This window comes from Pimephales promelas, chromosome 21 (assembly GCF_988280905.1).
Source record: "Pimephales promelas chromosome 21, fPimPro1.hap1.1, whole genome shotgun sequence".
In the NCBI taxonomy this organism is placed as follows: domain Eukaryota; kingdom Metazoa; phylum Chordata; class Actinopteri; order Cypriniformes; family Leuciscidae; genus Pimephales; species Pimephales promelas.
This window is the reverse complement of record NC_142789.1, coordinates 850,740-878,632: the sequence shown is the minus strand read 5'-3', so window position 1 is coordinate 878,632 and position 27,893 is coordinate 850,740. Positions and strand designations below refer to the sequence as shown.

The 27,893-nt window shown below is 36.8% G+C and overlaps 1 protein-coding gene across 3 annotated transcripts in view; it reads right to left on the bottom strand.

The window, feature by feature from the left end:
- The window catches only part of fhit (fragile histidine triad diadenosine triphosphatase), a 290,918-nt gene that overhangs the window by 184,315 nt on the left and 78,710 nt on the right, over positions 1 to 27,893 (bottom strand). For all 3 annotated transcript variants that reach the window (XM_039656259.2, XM_089124977.1, XM_089124976.1), the window contains one exon: positions 10,985 to 11,106. In XM_039656259.2, the coding sequence (XP_039512193.1) occupies positions 10,985 to 11,090 (106 nt within the window). In that variant the 5' untranslated portion in view covers positions 11,091 to 11,106. The remainder of the gene's footprint in view (positions 1 to 10,984; positions 11,107 to 27,893) is intronic.

The window sequence follows — 27,893 nt, the reverse complement described above, 5'->3', positions numbered from 1 at the left end:
TGTCGATCTAGAGGGACATAAAAGTCGCATTAATTCCGATATGACTGTTTAGACTGAGGTCCCATTGGAAACCATCAGACCCGGCCGTATCTGATTTAGTACCACATATGTAAGTGGCTCAAATCAGAATCAGGTTTGTGCTGTTTACACTGTCATGAGAAAAACAGAGTCACATACAGTATAAGCAAATAAATCAGATTTGGGCCACATTTGCCTGCAGTCTGAACTAAGTGGCTGCTTTCTGGCCCAAGCACTTTTTTCCCATACGGCTTGAGTCCATCCTTTATTCTCTATATTTAGTCTTTTTGGTCCACTTTTATTGTCCAAAAATGACAAGTTTGACCACTACGAAATGTAGTAGCACACCTGTCCTGAAAGAACCGCATGGTTTGAGGATTCAATTATGTATGAAGAAGAAACGTCGGACAAGTGTGGAAACCAAGCATACGGAAAGTGTGAGCAATACTTGCCTCAGCGAACACCACCAGTAACTGTGTTAGAAGAGACGTTCAACATAACACACATGGAGCGAAATCAAACGCAAGGACAAGCAACCTTGACACTGTGGGACGGATCTGCTTGGAATATCTCCATTTCACTTTGCTTTCCACATCTCCAGCAGCAACGGCCTCGACCGGGACTGCCCTCCCCCCCGACGGTCTGCTGTGAGTGGGTCGTGCCGAGGTCCGGCGGGGGTTCCTGCCTGCTCTGGCCTCCCACTTGCTGTGGAGTCTTCTTTGGACATAAACACTAAAAGATGAAAACGTCGATTCCTCGGCTCTGAATATGCAGTGACCTGGTTTCCCGGAGCAGCAACAGACAAGCATCTGGGTGAAGCAAAGCGAGTGGAGCGGATCCAGCCCGAGGGTCTGTCTTATACGGCCCATCATCAGAGCGTGATCACGGGCCCGTATGGCATGCAGAGCTAACACCAACACACAGATGCTTAAGAGGGTGAAAAGGAGAGATATTATGCCGAGCAGAAGTGGAGCGATCCATCAGAGGTGATTGGCGGAGGGCTAGATGTAGGTGTTAGTTTAACACACACACAAAAAAGAGAACTTGATCAACAGCATTGAGGCAGTGTAAGAAATATGAAATATTTTACTTGTTTTAAAAAAAAAAATGTATGTTACTTTACCACATACAGAGAAAAATTGGAAAATGTGATTTTTTTTAACCATTTTTTTTTACAGTAAGATTAATGCAATAACTATTACAGAAAAAAAAACTTAATACATTTATATGTTTTTATTTTTCTGGGTTAATGTTAATTTCTACATGCACGCCGTCGCAATTGTTCACGCTAGGTTTGGGGTGAGGACGATTTTTTTTTTAAAGAAATGGAAGCATTCAACTGATCAATGTCAAACAAATGTTGTTGTTTTTCATGTTTGCTGTGTTCGATCATTTATAAGAAATGTTTCTAGAGCAATTAGAATGATGTTGTAAGGATCATGTGACCTGGATGCAGATTTAGCTTTGCATCACAGGAATCAAATTACATTTTTTAATAGATACATTTCTACAGTTACTATATTAATGTTTTTACAATATTTCTTTAAAAATAATATAATATTAGCACCTGAAATGTACATATTAGCTCATGAAATGGACATATTAGCACCTAAAATGTACATATTAGCACCTAAAACGTTCATATTATCACCTAAAATGTACATATTATCACCTAAAATGTACATATTAACACCTAAAATGGACATATTAGCTCATGAAATGAACATATTAGCACCTAAAATGTACATATTAGCACCTAAAACGTTCATATTATCAACTAAAATGTACATATTAACACCTAAAATGGACATATTAGCTTATGAAATGAACATATTAGCACCTAAAATGTTCATATTATCACCTAAAATGTACATAGGGCCTATTACCACCTAAAATGTACATATTAACACCTAAAATGGACATATTAGCTCATGAAATTAACATATTAGCACCTAAAATGTTCATATTATCACCTAAAATGTTCATATTAACACCTAAAATGTACATATTAGCTAATGAAATGTACATATTATCACATAAAATGTACATATTAGCACCTCAAATGTACATATTAGCACCTAAAATGGACAAAAGTGTACCTTTTGAAAAGTTACAGCCCCAGAGACAGCTTTTGTACCTTTTTTTTCTGAGAGTGTAGATGAACGTCTATATCAGACGTGCAGAACACGTCAAAAAAGTCGTCATAAAAACGTTTATTCTGGTTCCTCAGTGGACGTCTTTTTTGACAAATACGCTGAAAAGACGTCTTTTGGACTTCATTTTGCTTGATGAATACTCAAAGCTAAAGAAAACATGCAATGTAACACTGCGAGCGTGCCATGATCGAGGCGTGCATTTCTAACCGTGTAACAGATGGAATATCCATATGTAGAACGAGAAGGTGAGAAAAGAAATCGAATGATATGCGAGGATCTTCACCGCACGTCAACGGCACACTGTCGGGAGAGTGGAGAAAGACGACGTCATTGCTCGTCTCTGATGCTGCGTTTGGGGTCGATCTCTTATAAACACAAAGGAAACAGAAGCCCATGATTGACTGGAGCGGTCCCGGGACCCCGACAGGCTACAGCTGTAGACCAACCAGCGCTTCAATAAAGCCTTAATCCCTCAGCAGGAGTCTGAAGATGCACTGCAGATTTGATGATAATGCCCTGTATTGTTCTAGCATCACTTTCACATCTTCTGTTTATTTTATTCATTATCTCTTTCATTTACTACCTTGGGAGACTCGCAAGAATATTGCTAATTATGAATTTTAATAGGATTAGCGGATCTGTTGGCATCATCTCATCATCTTGAGAGTATTGTGCAGCCTAATTCATTCAGCAGAGAGACGATTAATCAACTGATGCGACTTGTGAGTGTTCTGCTTCATAAAGTTTCTCAGAATTCATAGCCCGGCTCATTTTATTCCAATGATGTCGCTTGCGAACCTGCGGTGAAATGTATGATATGAAACGCCATGAGATGCCAGTTCGACCTTCACATCTGCCAATATTAGCAAACTCTCGTTTAGAATAATTAATATTTTACAGCAGCTCTGAGAAGACGGGACGCTTTATCGCTTTAACTCTTGAAAAATATTTTTAACTTGCATTTATTAATTACATATATTTATTTAATTAAAAAAAAACTCTTGTTAAAATGCTTCTTATATTTGTATAATATACATATTTAGAACGTTAATAACAACAACAATAACCTAGATAAATCTACTTTTAAATTGTTTTTTTTAAATTAAATTTGCCTGCAATATGACAAAACAAAAACTAGGTGGAGAAATAAATGACGTAAAACAAATGCCTTCTACAATCATAGGGGCCTGTATATACAGTATGAGGTAAATATAGTGTCACATGACACATATTATATATAGAAGGAGCCTAGATCAAGAGAGTGACACAGCTTACCCCATTCTCGCCTACACTACAGCATCACCCCATAAACACACACACTAATGCAGCTCAGAACCGACAACTGGGTTTTGCTGAGCTGGCAAAATTGTCATTATCATACTAATCCACTTTGTGTTGATGTTTATGTTCTCATGTTCAGCAAATATTTACATAAAGCAGCGTTCTTTGGCAGGTGACGAGATTGAGTCTGCCGGATAATGAGGGATACAGCACTGTTTTTTCCAGAGGGACATCAACTGGGACAAGGCAATATTAGCATAATATAAACATAATGAGTGACAATACAGGGAATGAGTAAAAATAAATAAATAAAGCCTTTATAAGATCAACAAAACTGCAATCAGCGAATTACCAAGAGAGTGATCTTTACCTTTGATTAAAAGTGAAATACACCAGTGTGTCAGCAAGCCCATTAAGGCCAACTTGCCTGGCTTATAGTTCATTAGGCAATTGATTTGATGACTGTTAGTGGTTTATTCGCTTTAGAGTTGCTTTCGCAATCATTTTAAGTTTGGAATGAAATTATGAAGCTAATTGCTTCTGTTGGAATTATCGCTCAGTATCAAATCATGATAAGTATCAGAATCAATATCCATACAGTATCACTCAAAAAGTCTGGGCTTAGACTAGAAAATCGAATGCTGAGAAATTCTACTTTGCCATTACAGAAAGAAAATACATTTTTGAAAAGACAGAAAAGGGTACAGAAAATATTACTGTTTTTACTGTTTTTTGGTCAAATAAATGCAGCTTTGGTGAGTAAGATTTCCTGTATAATACTCTAATAAATAATAGTAAATTGTATAAATCACTATGTTTGTGCATGTACTGTGTATTAATCATGGTTCATAGATTTAAGTACTAAATAAGGAAGTATATTAATAATTAAACTATATTTGCCATTTTAAACTTAAATATTGTCACCTAATTATTACATTATAGAAGAAAAAAATTCTCATAAAAATACTTATTGTACACTCTAAAAAATGCTGGGTTATTTCAACCCAAATTTGGGTCGAATATGGACAAACCAAAATGTTGGGTTAAAAATGAAATTAAAAATATTACTGTTTTTTAACGGTTTTTACTGTTTTTGATCAAATAAATTCAGGTTTGGTGAGTAAGATTTCCTGTATAATACTGTAATAAATATTTTTTTTTTTCAGCAGTAAATTGTATAAATCACTCTGTATGCATGCATGTACTTTGTATTAATCATGGTTCAGAGATTTAAGTACTAAATAAGGAAGCATATTAATAATTAAACTATATTTGCCATTTAAAACTTAAATATCGTCACCTAAATATTCTATTATAGAAGACAAAAATTCTCATAAAGATACTTATTGTACACTCTAAAAAATGATGGGTTATTTCAACCCAAATTTGGGTCGAATATGGACAAACCAAAATGTTGGGTTAAAAATGAAATTAAAAATATTACTGTTTTTTAACTGTTTTTACTGTTTTTTGATCAAATAAATGCAGCTTTGGTAAGATTTCCTGTATACTACTGTAATAAATAATAATTTTTTTTCAGCAGTAAGTTGTATAAATCATGGTTCAGAGATTTAAGTACCAAAAAAGGAAGTATATTAATAATTAAACTATTTGCCATTTTAAACTTAAATATAGTCACCTAAATATTATCCATTTATATATACTGTTTATATGTACTGTTTTTTGATCAAATAACTGCAGCTTTGGTGAGTAAGATTTCCTTAGTTTTCAAATGAATACAAAGAAAAAGTTATATTTATCTAAACACATTATATATATATGTATTTATAGCATTATATATATATGTAAATATATGAATTTAAATCAGATGTGTGATATTTTTTTAAAATATCAGTCTAGTCGTGAGTCACATAAGGATTGAAAAATGACATTAAAAACTTAAAAAGTAAAATCCACGACAAACAGAATCGCCCATAATGCCAGCAGAAGTCGAGGTCATAAAGTGACCCTATTATGATATTTTAAAGGTATAGGAGTCTCCTACAATAGATTTACATGCATCCAAGGTCAAAAACACTATATTTTTTTCATAATATACATTGCACATCTCCTCATTTCTCAAGCAGCCTGAACACAGTCTCCCTAAACTCCTCCTTGCGCACATAATTCACGTCGGTGCTCGTGAACGCAGCTTCTTAATTGTAGTCAAGTTTGATTCCAATGACAATAAGTGTCTATTTATCATGTTAATGTACCCAGAGGTTCCAGCATCTGCCAAGAGCTTAAATAAACACTATTAAAAAGCTAATGGAAGATTGGTTGAGCCAGGTGTTTAAGTCTGACATTACAAAAATAATTAATTAAAATGACTCAACCACTGCTGGGGTCTCGCACAACCAGACATATTCTGGCCAAGGATTCTGATTGCATGTAAAGTGACCCGTAGCTCAATCACGGTTCTGTATAGATACGTCCAGAGCATTTTTCTGTGTTTTGTCAATGATATGCTATATGGAAATTGGACTACAGAAAGAAAATCACGCTGCCATATCAAACCCCACTTGAGATAAAACAAGACAGAAATATTGTTGAACAAAAGTTTGGAAACAGAAGATAAGTGTGTGTGGAGGAGGAGAACCAGACAGACTAGCTCATGCCTTTCATGTGGTTGTGTGTCGGGATGTGGACTAACTTAAATCACACCAGCCAAAGCCTCCGGGATTTCCCAGCGTCGCCCCAGGGACCCGCTCCCCACACAAAGAGCTGTGTTTCAGGTGTCATACTGATGTTCAAGAGCTGCCGGGGAGCTTTAAGATCTTTGCCAAGCGCTGTCTACCTCTCCAAGCTCTTCTGAACTTATACATGTACAAAGTGAAGAGCTTTGATACGAGACAAAACCTGCAAAGCCCACCGACAGGTTTAGAGAGCCGAGAAAACAGCAACAACTTCCTTCTGTACCGCATTCACCACGACTCACGAATGATCATATCAATCGGCAAATGATCAGAAAATCAAAGGGTTCAATAATGAACAAACACATAAATAAATAGCCTACTATAATAATAATAATAATAATAATATATATCGATAATGATTTCTTAGAAAGGGCTCAAAGTTAGAACTGGTGTACTGGTACACTCTAAAAAATGCTGGGTTGTTTTAACCCAATTTTGGGTCAAATATGGACAAACCCGAAATGTTGGGTTAAAAATGTAATGTAAAAATTTAACCCAATGGCTGGGTTAGTCCATATTTGACCCAAAGTTGGGTTAATACAACCCAGCATTTTTTAGAGTGTACATGTATGCCTATGGTACAGTGTAGCAAATGATCAAGAGTTTAAGAATGGGGACGCACATTTGTCAGTTTTTAAGAGTAAAACAACCAAACAATGATGTGAAACTATAATGGACACATGGACTCGTTTGGGGCATTTGTTCTGAAACCTACTGTTTTCTCCCTTATACTACGTTCACACCGGACGCGGATAGCATGTCAAATTCACTTCTACCGCGTCTAGTTTGACGCTTGACCACTGTGTTAATTTGTGCGCCAAGAGTGAAACTGACATGCGTAAAAACAAAAGTTTGAAGCGAAATTTACACGCGTCAGAATCGAAACCCGTTGGCGGCCATCTTTTTTATGTCGACCGAGCATTCATGGAGAGAGTCACCGCTCTGTGTTTGGTCTGGAGAGCAGAACAGCGGTGTGGGGATCATCGTCGCCGTATTTGTGTCCACCGGACCCTTCGGAGGCGAACCGTTTGACGAGTTTCACCGTTTACTCGCTCCAGGAGCTGCGCTGGATGACGGCCACTGTCTTCCGCCTGTCCCGCGCCCAGTTTGATGACCTGTTTCCCGCATCGGAGCGAGGATCACCCTCGCCCTCATCCACCTAATCTGTCATTTATTTTTGTTTTGATGATAAATAGAGCCAGCCTCCAAAAGTTATTAACCTGTCCTGTGATTTTTTTTTTCTCTCTCACGTCCAGACACGAACTTATGCACGTGTATGTTGTCTTTACATCATAATACTATTTCATATAATCTAGATATGGAATAAATAACATACAATACAAAATGAACATGTCTCGTATGTTGAAATAAAGTTTTAAGTGATAAAATATTTGTGACTTTTCTTTGAATGTACAATCGATCTGTCCAGTTTATTTTCCACCTCGGCCCAAATGTTCTCCATGGGGTTGAGGTCTGGACTTTGACGGGCCAGAAGGAATTTACCCCTCATTCAGACGAAGTCGATCGGCAAACCCTTCTGTATAACGTTACTGGCGGAGGTTGTTGAAGTGGGAATCCTTGAAGTGCTTCAGGTAACTACATCCAACAACCGAACATTTTGACTTGCCCTCTCGTAACTTCTGCATCATTGAGCTCGGACTACAAAATCGGAGCGAGAAATAATAATGGCGGATTGCTGGAAGTGTTGGACCGGTAGTCAATGTCCTTATTTGTCAGTTCCTCTGCAAATACGATGACGTGATAGTTCAAAAAACGTCATAGAATGTCATAATCTGAACAGGTTGAAAAATATGACCAAAACAGAATATAAAGGTATAAACAAACCACCTGAAGAGAATAATTTCATCTTTTCTGTACTTATAAACACTCCAAATATACAACAAAATGCATTTAAGGGCTAAAAAAGTGGATTTTGCATTATATGTCCCCTTTAAAGTAATAGAATAATATACAGGGCTGTCGACATTGACAGGTTATGATGTATTGGTTTATGTCAAGGTGTCATAACAAAGACATCTTAAACAATGTCATATTTGCATTCAAAATGTCATTATTAAGGGAAAGACACTTAACGACAGTTGTCATATTTCATATTCAATACATATGTCATGCCATGCGGTGTCATGTCTTATACACACCCCTTCAAGTAAAGTGTTTCCAATGGGGTTTTTTAAATCAGATTTAACTTAATTTACTTCTATTGCAACTGCCTTACCATTTTTATGTATTTATTAATTAATTTTATATCAATGAGGGAAATATCATGCATTTCCATTGACTTAATTGTTCATCATCATGCCACAAATACTGTTGATTGAGCTGAACTTGTATTTAACCTGGAACACACTTGTCACATCATTATATGTGTAGTAGCACTAAATTTGGGAATGCAGGAATATTAATAATGAAGCAAAACATTACAAATTCCACTGATAAACATACGATTGTTGTAATCCTGATTAAACATTATGGGAACTTAACCGTAATGTTTCACGCCGCTTGGACTGCGACAGTAACAATTAAATAATGCTAATGTATTGCTTATGCCCTCCAAACACTGCTGCTTCGTGTCGGATCTAGGTTTGTGCTGCACTGGCCTATAATGCTGTGAAAAATGGCTTTCCATCAAAAGTTAATCTGAACATAGCGTCTTATGTAAGACTTGAAGATATTCTGCCGCAAAGCCTAGGACTTATTGCTTTTCGAAAAGAGAATAAAGGACATTATTCAAACAAATCAGCAATGGAAATCATGCAAATGTATGCAAGGTTTGCATTTGCACGTTGAGCACTAAGATTAATAGACAAAAAAAAGTATCCGCTTTCTTTTTAAGCAAAGCAAAACAAAAAAAAGAGGAGAATGTATTAAGGAGCATCTGATGATGATTCAAGGCATTCTGCTTTTCATGTCGCGTGCGTCGGAGTCAGCTTCAGAAACGAGGACAGCTTGTGTCCGCAACATCTAAAGAGGCGCGCAAAACTGGAATATCAAAGGGATCAATGTATGCTTTCAACTGAATAATATATATATATATCGTCAAATGAATTACATAATATGCCAATTAATTTACAGCAATTAGTTCCATATTAAAAATAATCTGCCAAATGTATTAAATCAAACATATTCCATTATTGCGGCAAAGTAAATCATCGACTGGATATTGCAAAAAGTGTCTTTAGAAGTCAATGTATTCTTCATTTTGTTTTATGCAAACACATGAAAATATGTTTACAAATGCATTATTGGGGGCATGATTAATTCGATTTTTTTATCTAACATAACTGTGTGTGTGTAGATACATTGATCACATCTAACAACATTTTCTAATATATGTGTATATATTATTATATTTCATAACTATATATATATATATATATATATTAGGGTTGTCAAATGATTAATCACGATTAATCGCATCCAAAATAAAAGTTTGTGTTTACAGAATATATAAAATAATATAATAATATATAAAAAAAATATTAATATATAAAATATTGATATTTATATATAATATAAATTATATATAAATCTAAATACAGTATATACATGCATGTGTGTGTATTTATATATATAAAATAATTATACACAGTGCACCAACATATGTATGGATAAACACATTGTTTATAATGTAAACACAAACTTTTATTCTGTATGCAATTAATCGCGATTAATCGTTTGACAGCCCAACATATATATATATATATAATTCTCTCCTGAGTCTGCTTCCGTAACAATATTTTAGGGCCATTCACTGGACATCATCATTTATTATGGATCAATATAATCGCTAGAGACATAGAAAAGGGCAGCACATTCAATAAATAATAATAAATAAAATCATAAAATATCGTAATTGCAATTGAATTAGATGTGTGTAATATTAATAACAGTAATAATAATACAAATGAGCTTAAAATAAAAATTTAAAGGGTTGATTGCATTAAAAACAGGCCATATTTTTAATAAATAAACAAGTGATCAATGCATAGTAAACTCAATTTCAAATTCCAACATTGTTTGTGAAAGTCCAACAAAGTTAAATTTATAAATAAATACTCAAACCTGAAAAGTTGTGTGGCTCCGTTTTCATTTGATTATCATTGTACACTTGGCGGCTTGTTTGTAACACTGCGCTACAACTAACCCCGCTGTGTATTACATATTTTAGGCCTTGCTAACAAGAATTGCTGACATGTTTCAAAACGGTGCAGTGTTTGACCCAACAAGACAGTGATTAAGGCAATATAAAGTTACATATACACCCAACTCAGAAACCGAAAAAATCCTATGATGTAAAAAAAATGTACTTTCATGGTGTCAAAACACTCTTTGTCCAGTATCTTCACGAAATATAATCAAAACTTTCCGCAAATTCGCGGGAGCCCGTCTTCTGTCAGCAAGAGAAAAAGAGCGGAAACACAACCGGCTTGATCCTGACTAACTATATAAAAATTCTGTGTTATATTTAACCCCGTGTTAGGTTGTGCCCCGCGCTCCCCTACGCCATACTAGTGGAGCGAATGCAACCAGGAAAATGTTCCTGAGGGAACTTCTTTGAACTACCCACTATGAAAGCCCGAAGTTCATAACAGTTCAAAGTGGAAAAGGCAGTAAATTCCAAAACTTTTAGCCAATCCAAAAGCTTTCTTCCCAAAGGTTGACTCACAAACATCCGTTGATCTGGCCTAATGCTAAGGTCAGACCAAACAGAACTGAGTAAACCACAGTGAACACAGACGACAGACAGAAAATCCTACCTTGCTGTACCTCAGTGTAATACCCCGGTCATTACGGTAAACCCGGAAAGGATACGGCCAGGCACGACCGGCTTTCGGTTGACGAGTGCGAAGGACAACTCCGTCTTCAGAAACACAGCGGAGGACTTTATGATGTGCTGTCCGAAGCGCAACGTGGCCATAGCGGATCAGCGAGGTCTGGAAGACAGAGTTTCACACAGTCAACGACAAACAAGGAAACACATTGTAAAACACATTTGGTAGGCTCTTTGATTTCATAAGGTTTTGAAACTCAAGAAAGGTTCCAGTTAAATGTCAAATAGGCCTATAGAGTAATATTTCACTTTCAACACAAATTATACATTTTCCAATTTGGGTTGCACCAAAGGAAATTTTACGACCTGAAAAAGGAAAATGTCATAAAAATGTCAAATTATCTGATATTTTATTGAAGACATTGACAGTCATGAGGGTTTGTAGGGATCATCACTATGATGTCATTTCCTGCTGTATGTTGTTGTTGTTTCTGAATGTTTCTGTGTGTTGGTCGCACCACATGACTTGGATTTGACGTTAAAAGTTTGACCAATTAGGAAGTGAAGCAGTTTAGGTAAAATAACAATAATATATAATAACATAAATATACATAAAATGTTCTGTACATTGCCTTTTTCGGGGTTTTTTTTTTTTTTTTTTGCATCACACTGAAAAAAATTTGATGTGGGATTTACTTTAAAACAATTTGCTAGTAAATTTCACAAATAATTACAAAGAAACTCCAATTAACACATTGAATTAAACATGAGAAGTATTTTCTTGTAAAATGCATTCTAAAAATATGTGTTGTTGTCGTTTTGTTTGTTTTTAACTTTGTGAAACAATGTTAGGGTACATTTGCATCCTAACATCTCAAGTCATAGTATATATATATATATATATATATATATATATATATATTTTTAATGAATGAATAGGTTCAGACAATGTAATTTGCCCAATAAGTTAAGGTTACCCTAGAAAACTAATATGCTAATCCTACATTACAGTATATTAAAGGGATACTCCACTTTTTTTTTTTTTTTTTTTTTTTGGAAATAGGCTCATTTTACAACTCCCCCAGTGTTAAACAGTCGAGTTTTACCGTTTTCGTTTCTGGTTTCTGGTCAATGAGACCAGAAACTGTCTGGTTACTGATATTCTTCTAAATATCCGAAAATCGGCTGAATGAATTTGCAAACGGTAAAACTCGACTGTTTCCCAAAAAAAAGTGGAGTATCCCTTTAAATACAGTTTTTGTCAACTACTTTAATTGTTCAAGACAACATTCTGCATTAATTAGGAGTTCTATGACATTTCTTCTCTAATTTCAGTCTAAATGAAAGGCATCTCATATAGCAAGACTTGAAGTAAACAAATTGATGGCGAGCTATTTTAAAACAGTCTCAATGGGAGATGTCAATGATAAAACGAATATCTGAAAAAGCGAGAGTTCAAACAAAGAACAATCTATAAAGAAAAAAGAGAGGCATATTGTCGCACTGGGAGGGCTTTTTAACGCCAAACAAGAATCGACCGAGATCAGCGGCCTCTTGCTAAATTTGGGCAACTTCTCCAGGGAATTTCAATTCCCATTGATCAGCTAAAAATATATCCGTGCAGTCGCAATAACCATCCCAGGTAGAAATAAAAGAACAGTTCAACTGAAAAAGAAGTCATTTACTTAAAACACCTAATTTGTTTTCTTTCTTTTTTACCAAGCGAAACAAATGTCAAATCAGTTCTGCATTTACTGTAACATTAGGAGAAAAAAAAAATGGAACATTGCCATGATTTTCCTTATAAATCTAATTATATGTAATAACCACAGGGAGTTGCGTGCATGAATTATTAAAATGGGGTTAAAATAACCTCAGATACACACACAGGCATAGGTGCACTCAAAATGAACCCACACACAGGCATACACAGAAAATTGAATATTCTTTCTCTCTAAACACGCACACACACACTCACACAGCACATATAATTTCGGAAAACATGGCGAGGAGGACTCATACTGTGCGTTTGGACGCTATCCCAGAGGACGAAATCCAAAAATAAAGGATGAAAATTAAGAAGAAAAAAAAATGGGTGCATACCAGCTGTCTCGGGCATTAGCCTCCTAAACAGATTCCAACAATTCCGCAATTAAGAATCACAATGCTGCAATTAGCGTACCACAGTTTGCAATGACCTAATTAATGTGCATCTCCCGTGTGCTCAACAACACGCATTTGGCATTTTGTTCCACGTCAGGTATGGCGAAGCACATGTGCGTGGAGTGAAGCTGTGATCTGATATCAACATTTCCATCAAGCGTGCTCGTGTCTCTGCCCGCAGCGCTGCCGGTCACGCATGATTCGCGGGGCGTGCGTTAGGCCTGCATTCATGCAGCGTTATTGCGCCGGTTACGTGTTTAATCCTTATCTGTAACCTTGACGCACAGATTGCTGCTCCGGCGTGTAATCGGTGAAATCCAGAAGCCTGCTCGCCGCCACTGATACATCATTTACCGGCAGACACAATAATCCCTAAACTAATTCAAACACACACAGGTTCACCCAATGAAATTCAGCTCAAACATTTATCGTTTGACATATGAGGGCACGGTAAGCAGAACAAATGGATTTAATGTAATTTTGTATTCTTTGTTTATTGAATTTTACATTATTTTCCATTAAATAAAGAGTTCTTTTGTCTTAAATCAACATCATTGCATCATTATTTCCATCCATTTTTTTTTTTTTTTTTTTTTTTTACAGATTCAGTCTGTAAATATCCTAAAGCTTTTATATGTCAGACTAGCACGGCTTGCAGCCCCAACATGTCGTGACCCCTTAAAACAAAAGGTTGACTGCATCTCAACACCTCTTGTTTTACACAGTGGCCTGTAAAGACATATCGACCACTTTCCCCCCTGTGGGATTGAGCTCAGGTGTTCATAACTACTAAAGCCACTGAAATCCCTGCGACGGGATGAAACACAAACACGAAACATTATATCCTCCATCGCAACACAACACACAGAGTCAAGGTCTTTAATACACGTTTCAATCCACTACATCTTTTATTTGTACTGAAATGTGCAGTTTAAGCAGCCTATACAATAGAAGGATTTCAATTGCAAACTTATATACAGTTGATAACAATAATGGGAAATAAATTGACCTGTGGCTAAGCCACGCCCCCTCCACACACTCGGACACACATCCAACACTCGGGGACATCGTCACGGTAGGAGACGTTTCACAGGAGGCAATTGGTGATTTTTGGAGACAGAAAGATTATATATCATCTGGAGTCACCTAAAGGGCTTTAACTATGCATTGGAGGGTTATATTAATAATTTTATTGTTGAAAAGGTCGATGAAAAGCTTCAGTTCCAGGCAGAAATGTACAGGTCACAGAAACCGCATATCGTTGCCTTCACCGTTTGGTGCTACAGTATTTACATCAATCATTCAGCACAACATTGCTAACATTTACAGATACGTTAATGAAGCTAAGTGACATGATGTACAACGCAGCTAGAAGCTAACGTTAACGTTTTCTAATGTTAGCCTAACGTTACGTTATTTTAAAGATAACATTCAAGTACGTTGTTGACTTAACTTAGATCAGATGTAGACATCCTTGTTTAATTTATCCACGTTTTGTTGGTGTTGCCGTCTACCGTATAACTTTATCCAGAGCAGACACGTATCTCGGTTGAGATGTTTGGGAAAATGTAAAAAAAACAACACACACCGTCGCCCAGCCTCTCGGGAACCTAGTGTCGGAGCTCAATGTACCCCATACACACCGTTTGACCATTTTAAACTTAAAATGACAAGAAAAAACGAATGAAAACTGACTAACTGCAATGCATGACATGTGTGATGACATCAAGCATATATCAAAAGCAGACCTTATGCCGGTTCCAGGCAACCCGTAACCCGTGTTTTTCCAACCTCCAACCTTTCCAACCCGTCAGGGTTAGGGTTAGGGTTAGGGTTAGACCCCTGCCATGCTTGGTTGATTAGATAATTGCATCAATGAGAAATTGAACAGGTGTTCCTAATAATCCTTTAGGTGAGTGTATATTGCACTGAGGTAGTTTGGCGTGACTGGCCTGGAATGCTACGAAGTCGTGAATCGTGGTTTAAAGTTACGTGCTTAAAAACCGGCCTGGAACGCAGCATCAGGCTTTATCCATGCCATGCCATCTCCTATATCCATGCGAGACACATCTCCAATTTTCAACACAAAAGGAACGATATGCCGCCCAAGGCTGAGCTGTCCCCTCTATTCACCAGGCTATAAACAACTATAGGATTCAGTCCACCAAGCATTGAGCCCTAATTGAATAAACTCAGTTGAATACTTCTCATTGGAGATGAAAAGAATGTCTCATCGAGGCCCAACAATCAAAGACTTTCTGAGATTTCTTTTGGCATTCTGCATTCATATCCTTGGGTGATGTTAGTGATACAACAGATTAATGTTGTATGGCTCAGTGTATAAACGGAGCGGTCTCTCGTCTTTATCAGTAAGTGTATCGAGCACATACTGTAGTAGCTCTGCTAGCTGCTAACTCTCTGGGGCTGGGTCTTAAATTCTAGTCTGCTGTAAATTCAGCTGCACATTTTTTTTTTATAGTCCATTAAGAAAGTGTGGTCACTCACTTTTAATGTTTGTTGCGTGAGAGCAAAATATTTCCTCACACGGATTTCACAATGGGTTCAAAACATTTGTCGCATTGAAATTGATTCACATTGATTGTGTCAGTATCACAGCTACACTTTATTTGGATGAAATAGTGCTTTAAATAACTTGTTTAATATGTTCTGTAACATTGCCGAGACAACTGCCTATACAGTATACTGTTTACATCAAGACATTACTTTTTGAGACATATTTATGGAAGCTTGTTTCAATTGTGAGATATAAAGCCGCAATTTAGAGATATAAAGTCACAATTGTGATATGTAAAGTCAGAATTGTGAGATATAAAGTCAAAATTGTGATATATAAAGTCAGAATTGTGAGATATAAAGTCAAAATTGTGAGATATAAAGTCAGAATTGTGACATATAAAGTCAAAATTGTGATATATAAAGTCAGAATTTCGAGATGTAAAGTCAGAATTGCGAGATATAAAGTCAAAATTGCGAGATATAAAGTCAGAATTTCGAGATATAAAGTCAGAATTGCAAGATATAAAGTCAGAATTGCAAGATATAAAGTCAGAATTGCAAGATAAAGTCAGAATTGTGAGATATAGACAGAATGTCGAGATATAAAGTCAGAATTGCGAGATATAAAGTCAGAATTTCGAGATATAAAGTCAGAATTTCAAGATATAAAGTCAGAATTTCGAGATATAACGTCAGAATTGTGAGATATAAAGTCAGAATTTCGAGATATAAAGTCAGAATTGCAAGATATAAAGTCAGAATTTCGAGATATAACGTCAGAATTGTGAGATATAAAGTCAGAATTGTGAGATAGTCAGAATTGTGAGATACAAAGTCAGAATTGTGACATATAAAGTCAGAATTGTGAGATAGTCAGAATTGCGAGATATAAAGTCAGAATTGCGAGATATAAAGTCACAATTGTAAGATATAAAATCAGAATTGCAAGATATAAAGTCAGAATTGTGAGATATAAAGTCAGAATTGCAAGATATAAAGTCAGAATTGCGTGATATAAAGTCAGAATTGCGAGATATAAAGTCAGAATTGTGAGATATAAAGTCAGAATTGTGATATATAAAGTCAGAATTGTGTGATATAAAGTCACAATTGCATGTTATAAATTCACAAATGTGATATATAAAGTATTTTGATTAATTTTGATTTAGTAATTTGCCTGATAACTCGCAATTGTGAGTTTATATCTCACAATTCTGAGAAAATATGTCAGAATTTCGAGACTTGCAATTGTGAGAAAAGAACTGTGAGATAAAAAGTCTCATTTCTGTCGTTTTTTTTTTTCTCTCGCAATTGCGACTATTTCTCAGAATAACAATTCTGACTTCACATCTTGGAATTTTTTTATTTTTTTAATCAGTGGTGTAAACGAGCTTCCATCCATATCAGCTTCTCTTCACATTTAGCTTGTTTAAAACCTGCTGTTCTCTCTCTGTTACGGACAAAATAATTTGCAATGAAACAAACCTTATTAACATCTTATTACAATGTAATAGCATTGGCTGGTTGCATCGCAGGACTATGGCAGTGATGAATGAACTTCTAGCGGACGGCTGATGGAGCGTGGCGCTGCATACAATTAATCATGATGAATAACCAATGATTTACCACACAGAAAGCACCTCGAGGTGAAAAACATACATGTTTGATTCCATTTTCCATCCAAACATGGCCTTTGGCACAGTGCGTTTCATCTACCTGGAACGAGAGGAAAAACAGCTCCGAAACACACAGCGGGCTTCAGCTGTCAATTTAGCTTGCCGATAACTAGAGTTTATTCAGGTAGCAGACGCATCCAGACGGAGGGCTAGAGGGAGTTCCCGTGTTTTGAAATGCTATCAGAAGCAAGTGTTGAAACGTCGTCTCATTAAGTTTGTTTGCAGGAGAGGTTTGGTAGCAAATAAGATCCCACAAGTACAGCTACATCAGTAAGGCAGTAATGAAAGATTTCATCACCGGTTTAATGCCGACTGCCGATCTCTCGCGGGTGCACTGACAATAATGGAGTCAGACATGCGTGCGTGCGTGTGCATGTGGCCACGTTTGCGTTTATGTGTTATTATAATAATGACTAATTAAATGTGTTCACACCAAGAACCTGTGAGATACACAAAGGCATCTGGATGTAACACGCTGCTCTGTTAATTATAGTATTGGTAATTATTTATACTTGCATAAAAAAACAGATTAAGGCTTGAATGTGCTTTTTAAAATGAGCAAATGACATTACAACCTCTCCCAAAATCAGCGGTAGGCTATGCTCGTGCACAGATGGTTGAATAAAGCTCCACACTTACAGGTGGTTTGGCAGCATATCTCTGTGTACAGCTCCACGTTAAGGTCTTTCGGGGGCTTTGGCAAAAGATTTTTACCGTTTCAAATACAAGCAAGAAATCAACGCATTCACATATTGGTTATTTTTAGACACGGGTGCACTGAGGTCCTGTCCAAAACACCACCCTAAACTCTTTACAGTACTCAAGTAGGCCTACACATTTTGATTATGTAAAGGCATAAACTGTGGAAAATATAGCAATATCTGTGAACTATTTAATAACTTTATTCCCCAACTAAAAGTGCAATCAGTCAGCTGGTCGTGTGATCTCAACATTAGAGCCCGACCGATAAAGGATTTTGAAGGCTGATACTAGGGATGGTACAAAAATACCGGTATATAATAAATTTCAAACGGTACAATATCATAATTTTGTTAAATTCGGTATTTAATGTGCTGCTGTTCCGAAGTTCTCCACTAGGCGGCAGTGCGCTACCGAAACTGACGCGGCTCACGCGAAACCGGCAAACGAAGGAACACGACGGATCAAACGAAGCTCATTCGAATTTCTACACGCCCGAAATTAATAAATAGAGAGAAGTATCAGTGAAATAAAGCATTACTTTGCCTGCTAAAGTAATGAGAATAGTAAAGTAACAGACCTCAATGAATGCACCACTCTGCAAACGTTGCTTTCAATAAAGTGTTTCCATGGGAGGCAACACATCAAATCTGCCGAAGCGCTCGTCAGTTGCTCATCCTGACTAGTTCAAAGAGTTCAGAGATCGACTGGTGAGTTCATCATTCAACTGATTTAATTTAGTCTTTTGTTGAACACTGAACAGCGCACATATTAGAGCTTATCAATTAAATATGGTAAACACGAGAGATCAAATCTTATTCTTGCATGACACGGTAGAACCAATTCAGTTTAGGTCTCATCATTTTTGCAATTTCAAACAAACATATTCATTTAATTTTAATTAATAAAGAATAAAAGTAATAGCAAAAACTAATGGCATTATTGCCGCTGTTGCGACCCATAGAAAGAGAGAGAGAGAGAGAGAGAGATGGTAGTAATATAAATATTAATAATATTAGCCTACAATTAAGCTACATTTGTCAAAATTCGTTAAGAAACCTGGCCTAACAATATAGCATTGATTAATCTAGATCAATCAGTAATAAAATGACCTAAAAATGCAATACATGTTTAGCATAACATTGCAATGCATTATATGCATAATCTATACCCAAACACAAACAGTAAGCAAACCAAGATGAATAAACGCTATAAATGTTGATAATTCTCTGTTGATGCATGACAGCTAATGGTTTACATGCCATTTCATTATTCTATTATTATATGTTAATCTATTATTATTATAGATATTAACCTATTTTAATTGTATAATTTCAGGGGTTTTTTTTCTTTTCCAAAATCAAAATTTTACCTACTGTATGTTCCTTGACTGAATTTATTAATTTTGAAAATTCTGATCTGTTTTTGTTTTTTGATACTTTCTTTACACATATGGTAGTTGAGAGTTTCAAGCAGTGTTTAATATAGTTGTTTCAATTCACTTAAATTTAGACTCTTTTTTTCCCCCCGACTGTGGTATCGATTTAGTATCGATACCGAGGTATTAGGTTCTGGTATCGTACCGAAGTCAAAATTGTGGTATCGAGCCATCCCTAGCTGATACCGATACAAATATTTTGGGGTTTTAAAATCCGATATTATAATATCAGAAAATTGTCAGAATGGATTCGAAAATGGTAAAACTCGACTGTTTAACTCTGGGGGAGATGTAAAATGAGCCTATTTCCAAAAAAAAAAAAAAAGTGGAGTATCCCTTTAAGGATTCTTACACTGTCAAATGCTTTAACAACAGTGTCATTAATATTTCCCCTTACCTCAAGTAAAGTGGAACACGTTGAACTAGTTATAAAGATGTCAGGTTAACAGGTTATGATTTCTTGGTTAGTGTCAAGTTGTCATTACGAAGACATTTTAAACAATGTCAACTTTGCATTAAAAGTGTCATAATTTACCAAATGACACTTAATGATAAAAGTCATAAACATTCATAAAGAATCCTTCATGTTCATGACAGTGTCATGTCAGTCTTATGCACACCCCTTCAAATAAAGTGTTACCAAATTTCCCCTCAAAATGTGCATCATACGAAAGGTATAAGGAGTGCTTATTTGGATAAACCGGCTCTAAATTCAAACCATGAATTTTGATGCCCTGAAATGACATTTCTTTAACATATCTATCAAAAATACTATTGATTTCCTCAGATGTCTTTTGAAGTGCATGCTTTAAATAAACAATAAATGCACTGCAAAAATGAACATTGTTGACTTATGCTTATCTTTTATAATAACCAAAACACTATCATCTATGTTGCAATATATCAAGTCCCAGATGTGCAGGGAAAATGTTTCTTATATTCTAAACAAATTTGGTTTTCAATTTGGTTCCCATATTCCCACCTCTGTTCATCCAATCTGCCACGACGCAAGGAAACGTCTGATTAAGCGACGCTGCCGGACGAAGGAGACATCGCATTTAAGCTTGTTTTAATTGAAAAACTCCCACAATGCAGCCTGTATCACCTGTGTTTGAACACCGCCGCACGAAGCGTCTGTATAGAAATCTTATTTAGATTCAATTTTCTGATCAGCAGTGGCTTACCAGTAAAACTGTCAGGACGCGCTAAAGTTATCACACCATCATCTCATCCGCAGTCCTAAGGATCATCACGTGGAAAAATATCAAAGGACGGAGCGTAGATATAGTCGTCTTTTGAAAGGGCAGGCCTATAGCGGAGGACGCGGTTTAGGTCTACAGCGCACACGTTAATAATGGTTTGGACTGAAATGTAGCGGGATCTCTGAACGCCCCCACAAGCTCATCTTATTTGTTATTTTTATTTCCAGCAGCTTCTCCTCATGAGTAACTAGATAATGAACAATAGTGTTGCCTTTGTGGAAATCATGGAGCGTTTACGGCAAAATCAATCAGATGACTTGGTCTGCGACGGCGTGTCTGTAATGTTCAACACGCAGTTTGAATTTGACATTTTTTGGTTCAGAGATAACGCGGCTTGCAGCTGATCCGGGGCTTGTGCTGATTTTGATCTTGGATTCGATGAAGGAGAGCCAGACTGCTGACTTAAAGGCCAAAAGCGTTAATGTTCACGAACTAGAAAGAGGTAACGCATCATGAATCTGTCACAGCTGTGACCTTTGACCTCCAGCCAGTACTAAAGGTTAACCCATGACACCAGTGTCATAATGTATTGCATCTTTAACATTAGCTACTCGCTTATGTGCAAACAAATAAGACATTTTAACCTCATAGAGGTCTTTTCATACATACAATCATACAGTCACTGCTGGAAAGGGTTTAAAATGCAGAAAATGCTGGAAAACCAATGAATGTGCAGTTTATTTTTCTACTACGCAGGACAAACAAGGGATCACGAACAACTAGGTAATGTAAACTTTTGAACGGGATAGTTCTGTATAAATTCAGCTAATATTTTGTCTTGTGGACTCTGTGTAAACATGTGAAATATCGTATTCAGGACGGTACTAAATAAATAACACAGTCTCATCCCAAGAAGTCATATGACCAGTGGTGGAGGAAGTACTGAATCTCAGTACTTAAGTAAAAGTACAAATAACCAGATAAATATTTACTTTAGTAAAAGTAGACAACCATATTTAAGTAAAAAGTACCTGATTTTAAATGTACTTTAATTATTAACAGTAAAAGTACTTGCTTAACAATAATGACTATTTTCTAATGATCAATAAAACGTTTAATTCTAACTCATTCAACCTAATACTCCTATAATGATGTTCAATAATGATGGACAAAAAAATTGTTCTTCTGAAACAAGCTTGCAATTAGGCAATATAAACCATGCTTATCCTTACTATGTGTTAATAACTGTTTGGCAGTAAACGCGATTAATTTATGGTGTAATTCTGAACCTCTTGGCTTGCCATAATCCTAACCAAACGTATATTACACACGGTGCGTTTCCTATGCACGTAAAAACTAATTTCCGCGTTTAAATTGCATGATAAACGCACCGCGTGCGAGACGCATTTAGTTGATGTATCTATGGCAACCAAACGTCACTGGTGAGACAAACAAGCAACGAACGGACGGTCAGATTACGTTTTGGCCGGGGAAAAACTGATCCGAAAATGTAACAGAAGTTGTAGAAATGTAGTGGAGTAGAAAGTATAATAATTGCAAAATGTAACGAAGTAAAAAGTATACACTATTTATTCTACTTAAGTAAAGTAAAGATGCGTGAAAAATGTACTTAAGTAAAGTAACAAAGTATTTGTACTTCGTTACATTCCACCACTCAATATGACTGACGTCTTGGGACGTCTTTTGACCATACGTCAACATCCGCCTTTTTAGGGTACCCTTACATGACGATCCCGGGCCGTCATACAACTGACGCTTTACCTTTAACGTGGGTTAGGTGACGGGGTAGGTTTAGGTCTGGGGTAGGGTTAGGATCCGATAACGTCATCTAACCCACGTTTAAGGGTACCCTAAAAAGGCGGATGTTGACGTATGGTCAAAACACGTCCCAAGACGTCAGTTACATGACGTCTTGGGATGAGACTGCGCTGAAATGAAACCAACAGAATCCCTCTTATTTTGTAAAACTACTGACATTTTACAGATTCTGTGAGGTGTATTGTATGCTAATGTATGACCACTACTGTATTTGTTTACTCTCATGTAAAATAAGCCCAGTCTCAATGGATACAACACAACAAAGGTACAAAAATAAACTGAATATATTTTCCCATTTTGGTCTTTTGATTGTGGGGTGAAAAATGACCCAGGCATTTTCTTGACAGTTTTTTTCTTCTTCTGAGATTCACCCGAGGAATAGTGGAAATAAGGCGTTTTGCTGAAAATAACTTAAAAGCGAAAGCACTTCACACAAATCTAGAAGGACACTTTGTGACACTGTGTAATCATGTCCCACTATCCATCTCCTTAAGGTCTAGATATTTCTATTTAAGACATGTAACGGCCCTCAATGTCAAGCTGCAATGAGTATACGGATGAGAAAACCCAACGCATTCTCACCCCAAGGCGTCACCTTTGACCATGCTTCAATATTTGACGTTTTAGGCGCCCTTTAGCGTCACTTACATGACGCGATCCTACGGCGTCATCTAACTGACGCTAAAAGAAAGCGTCAGTTAGAGGACGCGGTTAGGTTTAGGTGTGGGGTGGGGGTAGGGTACACGCGATCCTAGGGCATCATCTAACTGACGCTAAAGGGCGCCTAAAGCGTCAGATATTGAAGCATGTCCAAATGCTTCCCAAGGCGTCAGTTAAGTGACGCCTTGGGGGTGAGAATGGGCTGGAAAACCATGAAACCACTGACCATGAGGCAGGAATGACCTCACCTGAACTCCTGAAGAAAACTCTGAAACCTCATGCTCAATGGGTTGGAATTATTATGAATATTTATATATGTATCATGCTTATTAAAGCCCAAAAATACAGTAAAAACAGTAATAATGTCAAAAATCATTACAATTTAATGGAATATATTTTGCTACATTTTCAGCAGCCATCTTCAGTGTGACATGATCTGTCGGAAATCATAATAATATGATGATTTGGTGTGCAATTATCATCAATTATTATTGTTGTGCAATTATTAATAATGGATATTAATAATAATAATAATGTTTAAAACTGCTTAACTGCTTAAATATTTTTTGTGGAAAGGAAACTGATATTTTTTGGTGATTCTTGACTTAATTTCTTAAATTTTGTAACATTTTAAATGTATTTACGGTCACTTTAGAACAGGTTTTCGCCCACTGCCGCATACTGGATGTTTTTCCCTTTTCACTCCATTCTTTGTAAACCCTAGAAATGGTTATGTGTGAAAATCCCAGTAACTGAGCCGATTGTGAAACACTCAGACACCAACAACCATTGCTTAAATCCCCTTTCTTTCCCATTCTGACATTCAGTTTGGAGTTCAGGAGATTGTCTTGACCAGGGCCACACCCCTAAATGCATTGAAGCAAAGTGATTGGTTGAGAAGATAATTGCATTAATGAGAAATTGAACAGGTGTTCCTAATAATCCAGGTGAGTGTATAAGTTAAATAATAAAAATCAAAATGTTGCCAAAAATATGAGATGGTAGCAAAAATGGAAAATCAGTGGTGCAAGGACAATTTTAGATTTCCGTGCTCGAATCCAAAACATTTGCAAGCAACGTAAGGCTTCTTGGGGAGCTAAAACTGTTGCGTATCTCGGGGAACACAAACATATTGAGAGAACACACACAAAAAAACATTTTGAAATACACTCATTTTGTATTTTTCCATCATCGTGCCCCATTGTGGATGTACACAGCAAATTGAAGATAATGTTTTCTAGTAACGCTCAGCTATTTCATACGTCCTTATTGCTTGATGTTGCTCTTTATAAGTGTAATGCCGTGTGTCTTTCTCTATCTGTAAGTCTCAGTCATCATAGAGCAGAAAAGACATGCATTGTTAAATAAAAGTCATGAGAATACAGGTCAAAAGATGTTGGAGGGCAGACTTTCGCAGCCACAATCAATTACCAAATGAGGTTACAGTACAGAAGCGCCTTGAAACTTAGAGGCTGCAGGATTTGATTTGGTTTATTGCGGTGAGCTGAAAACCGAGACCATTCAGCTATGAATCGGATCCTCATTCAATATTTGCCAAAGTTCAATGATTATGACCTATGAGATTGCAGCGCACTGGTGGGGAAATCATAATCAATTCCAACGTCCCTGATGAAGAATCGCATTCCCCTTAAATCAATTATCCCATGTGTCTGGGACATATGCTACGTCTCAAGTGTCGCCAAACACACGCGCTGGAGTCTGAAGTCTGCTGTTAATTCATTTGTTTGATGAAGGACTCTGTGTATTCCTGTTGTCATGGATCCGTTGGCTTTGAATTATGGTCTTCGAGTCATGTAAGCAGTGGATTTTTCACAGTCTTCTGGCTGGGTGTTAGTGCCGCCATTGAAACGTGTGCAGGATCCCGCAAACCCTCCATCACGTGAAAGGTCAAAGTGACAAAGTCATCAATAGGCCGTTGGGGGCTCCTCTGGGAGCCTTGTAGGCCTGGAAACAGCCGCCCTGCCGTTGGTTTAATCCTCCTTTAGATGGCCTTTATCCATCTCTGCTTGTTCACCTAATCTCATTTTGGCAACTAATGCCCTGCCCCTGAAAAGTTTGCTGACAGATCACTTGGAGATAATGACTTACATACACCAACAAATTGGATCTCTTGAGTTCTTTAACCTCGAGGGGAAGACTCATGCTGTTATCTACCAGTCTGCACTTAGAATATAGTAACAATTATATTTTGAGTCTGAGTAAGATGTATTAGGCCTGGTGTTTTGCATTCATGAACTGGCTGGCCTTTTGTTAGAGGTGCATCTGACACGTTTAGCTTTTAGAAATGCTGTTTTTTTTAACCCAATCTACATTTAATATGACATTTCAAACGTGAGAGGATCTTTAGCTATCAGTAATTGGATATTCTCCTGTAAATATGTTGGGAAATGGATGTATTTATCAGTCCCTCCAGGATTTCACGATTTTTTTTTTTTTTGTGATTTTTGCGATCAAAATGACTGATTTTGTGGTGGTAATTTCCAAAAATTTGTGAAAAAATTAGCGATTTACATATAACATTTACCATAATAGTATTCAGTCCTTCCAGAAAAACGCGGAGTTTTTTTGTGACTGTTGCGGGCAAAAATCCTTGATTACGTGGCCCGTTTTCTTTAAAAATGCGATGGAAAGAATATGCGGGATGTTTATGCAATTTTATGGGATGAAATTGCAGGAATTTGCAAAAATTGCGGTTTGATAAAAAAGAGAAAAAAAGTGATTCCCCCAACATCCTGTTCTCACTAGGCTAATGTAAGAGTCATTTCTTATTACTTCCTTTGATAAGCAAGCATACTACATCATAGAAAGTGCTGGGAATGTTTAATTTCTCATCTTGTTTTATTTCAGACTGTAACGAGTGTAAATAAGGTGTGGCCCCTTTAAGAGCTGCGCGCTCCCTGTTGAACTCTCTGCAGTGTCTCAAACACCCCATGTGTGCGGGTAATTTCTGTTTGATGCTACTTCTTTTATATTGTTGTTTATTAAGGAACGATGTGGCGGTAGAACGTGTGACAGACAGTTATACGAGTTCGATTTGTGAGATGTCAATCGCCTCCGTGAGTCTGTCTGGTGTCGCGTAATTGCGTCACTTCATAACGTCCCCATGGAAACAGGGGGAAATGGCTGCTCTTGTGTGAAGCAAACGCACATTTTTCAACTTTCTGCTAAGATACATGTGAACTTTTTTGCAACGAAAATGCGAGGATTATGAAATTATGCAAATCCCGCATATTTTGCACGGAAATCGGCAATTTATGCGGCGAAAGTGCGGCGTATTTGAAAAAATGCGGCCCCCGCATAAATATGCGGACTTTGGCTGATTTTGCATTGAATTCAGCGATCGCATAATCGCGTTTTTCTGGAGGGACTGGTTTATAAATTATAACTGCACCTAGTATAAACGTTTTCATGTAAAAAGTGTGTGTATGCATATTATATGTGTGTGTGTGTGTGTGTGTGCGCATGCTCGAATCATTTCAAATTGGTTTCTACAACAAACAAATTGTTGAATTAGAGATTTTGAATCAAATTCACTGAAAAGAGCAGATTTCCCCAAACAAAGTTACCAACTCTTAACATAATGTTTTTGCATCTGATTCAAACACGTCAAAAAATGAAAAATCATATCCACTGTATTTACCTGACCATCTCTGCATTCGCTTAATGTCAGAGAGCTCACAAAGACTAATTCATCATCCTCTACCCCAAAACCACATCGGCCCATCCTCATACATCCCAAATAACTAAAACTGCTTCAGTTGTCAGCAAAATATCGTATGCATTAAAATTTCTAAAGAGCCAGCATACAAAAGACAAAAAAGTGCCCTGCCAAACTAGCGCAAAACACCTGTGTCATGCAACACTGCCTCCTCACATCCTAGTTTTTGCTCTAGTTTAGAAAAAAACTAATTGAAAAATGAGCCTGAGGACAAAAAATCCTTTTAATCAGACATGTTTTATGAACCCGTGGCCTGTCTCCGTGACTGTCCTTCATAAAACAAACACAGAGAGGGAGACACTGTACACTTCTAAGTAAATATTATCATTCCAATATACATGAATTATAAAAAATGAGTGAGAATCTGCACACTGGAAAGATATGGTCGTGTATTGAGCGCTTAAGCCTCCGATCATAAATCCACTGACACATTCAAAGTTGGACCCTAATATATTACCGCCAGGAGAAATTAATCGTTTCTCACTGTGGATTTTTTGCACGATTAGCATTGCATTCATAAAGAAAAGACCACCACCCATCCTAAGACCTTAATGAAACAAACTAAACGGCACGATTTGAGGTTACATTAACACTGAACATTAAGGTTTGTGAGGTGTAGAATAACTGCTTTACTGAAGGGATCCAACATGTCACACAGTGTCTTCTATATTGTGTCCTGTTCGAGGAGGGGGGAGGCTATTAATTAACTACTCTTAGTTGTCTCAAGATGTATCGGAAATAAAAAAATAAATATTTTACCGCCCAGTTGACTGAGGCGTATATATATCAGATGTATGTTTCTTTATGTTAGAATCAAATCCTGAATTTGTTGCACGCACATTTATGTCTGTACTGGACTATGGTGATGTTATATATATATATATATATGCATGCATATTCACAGTGTTTGCATGCTTTGGATTGTCTGCGCTCAGGTTGGATGATCTGTTGTCCATCCGAAGACAAAAACACCGCCATGTTTTACTTATAAATCTATCCTGGGTCTGCTTCCTTCAT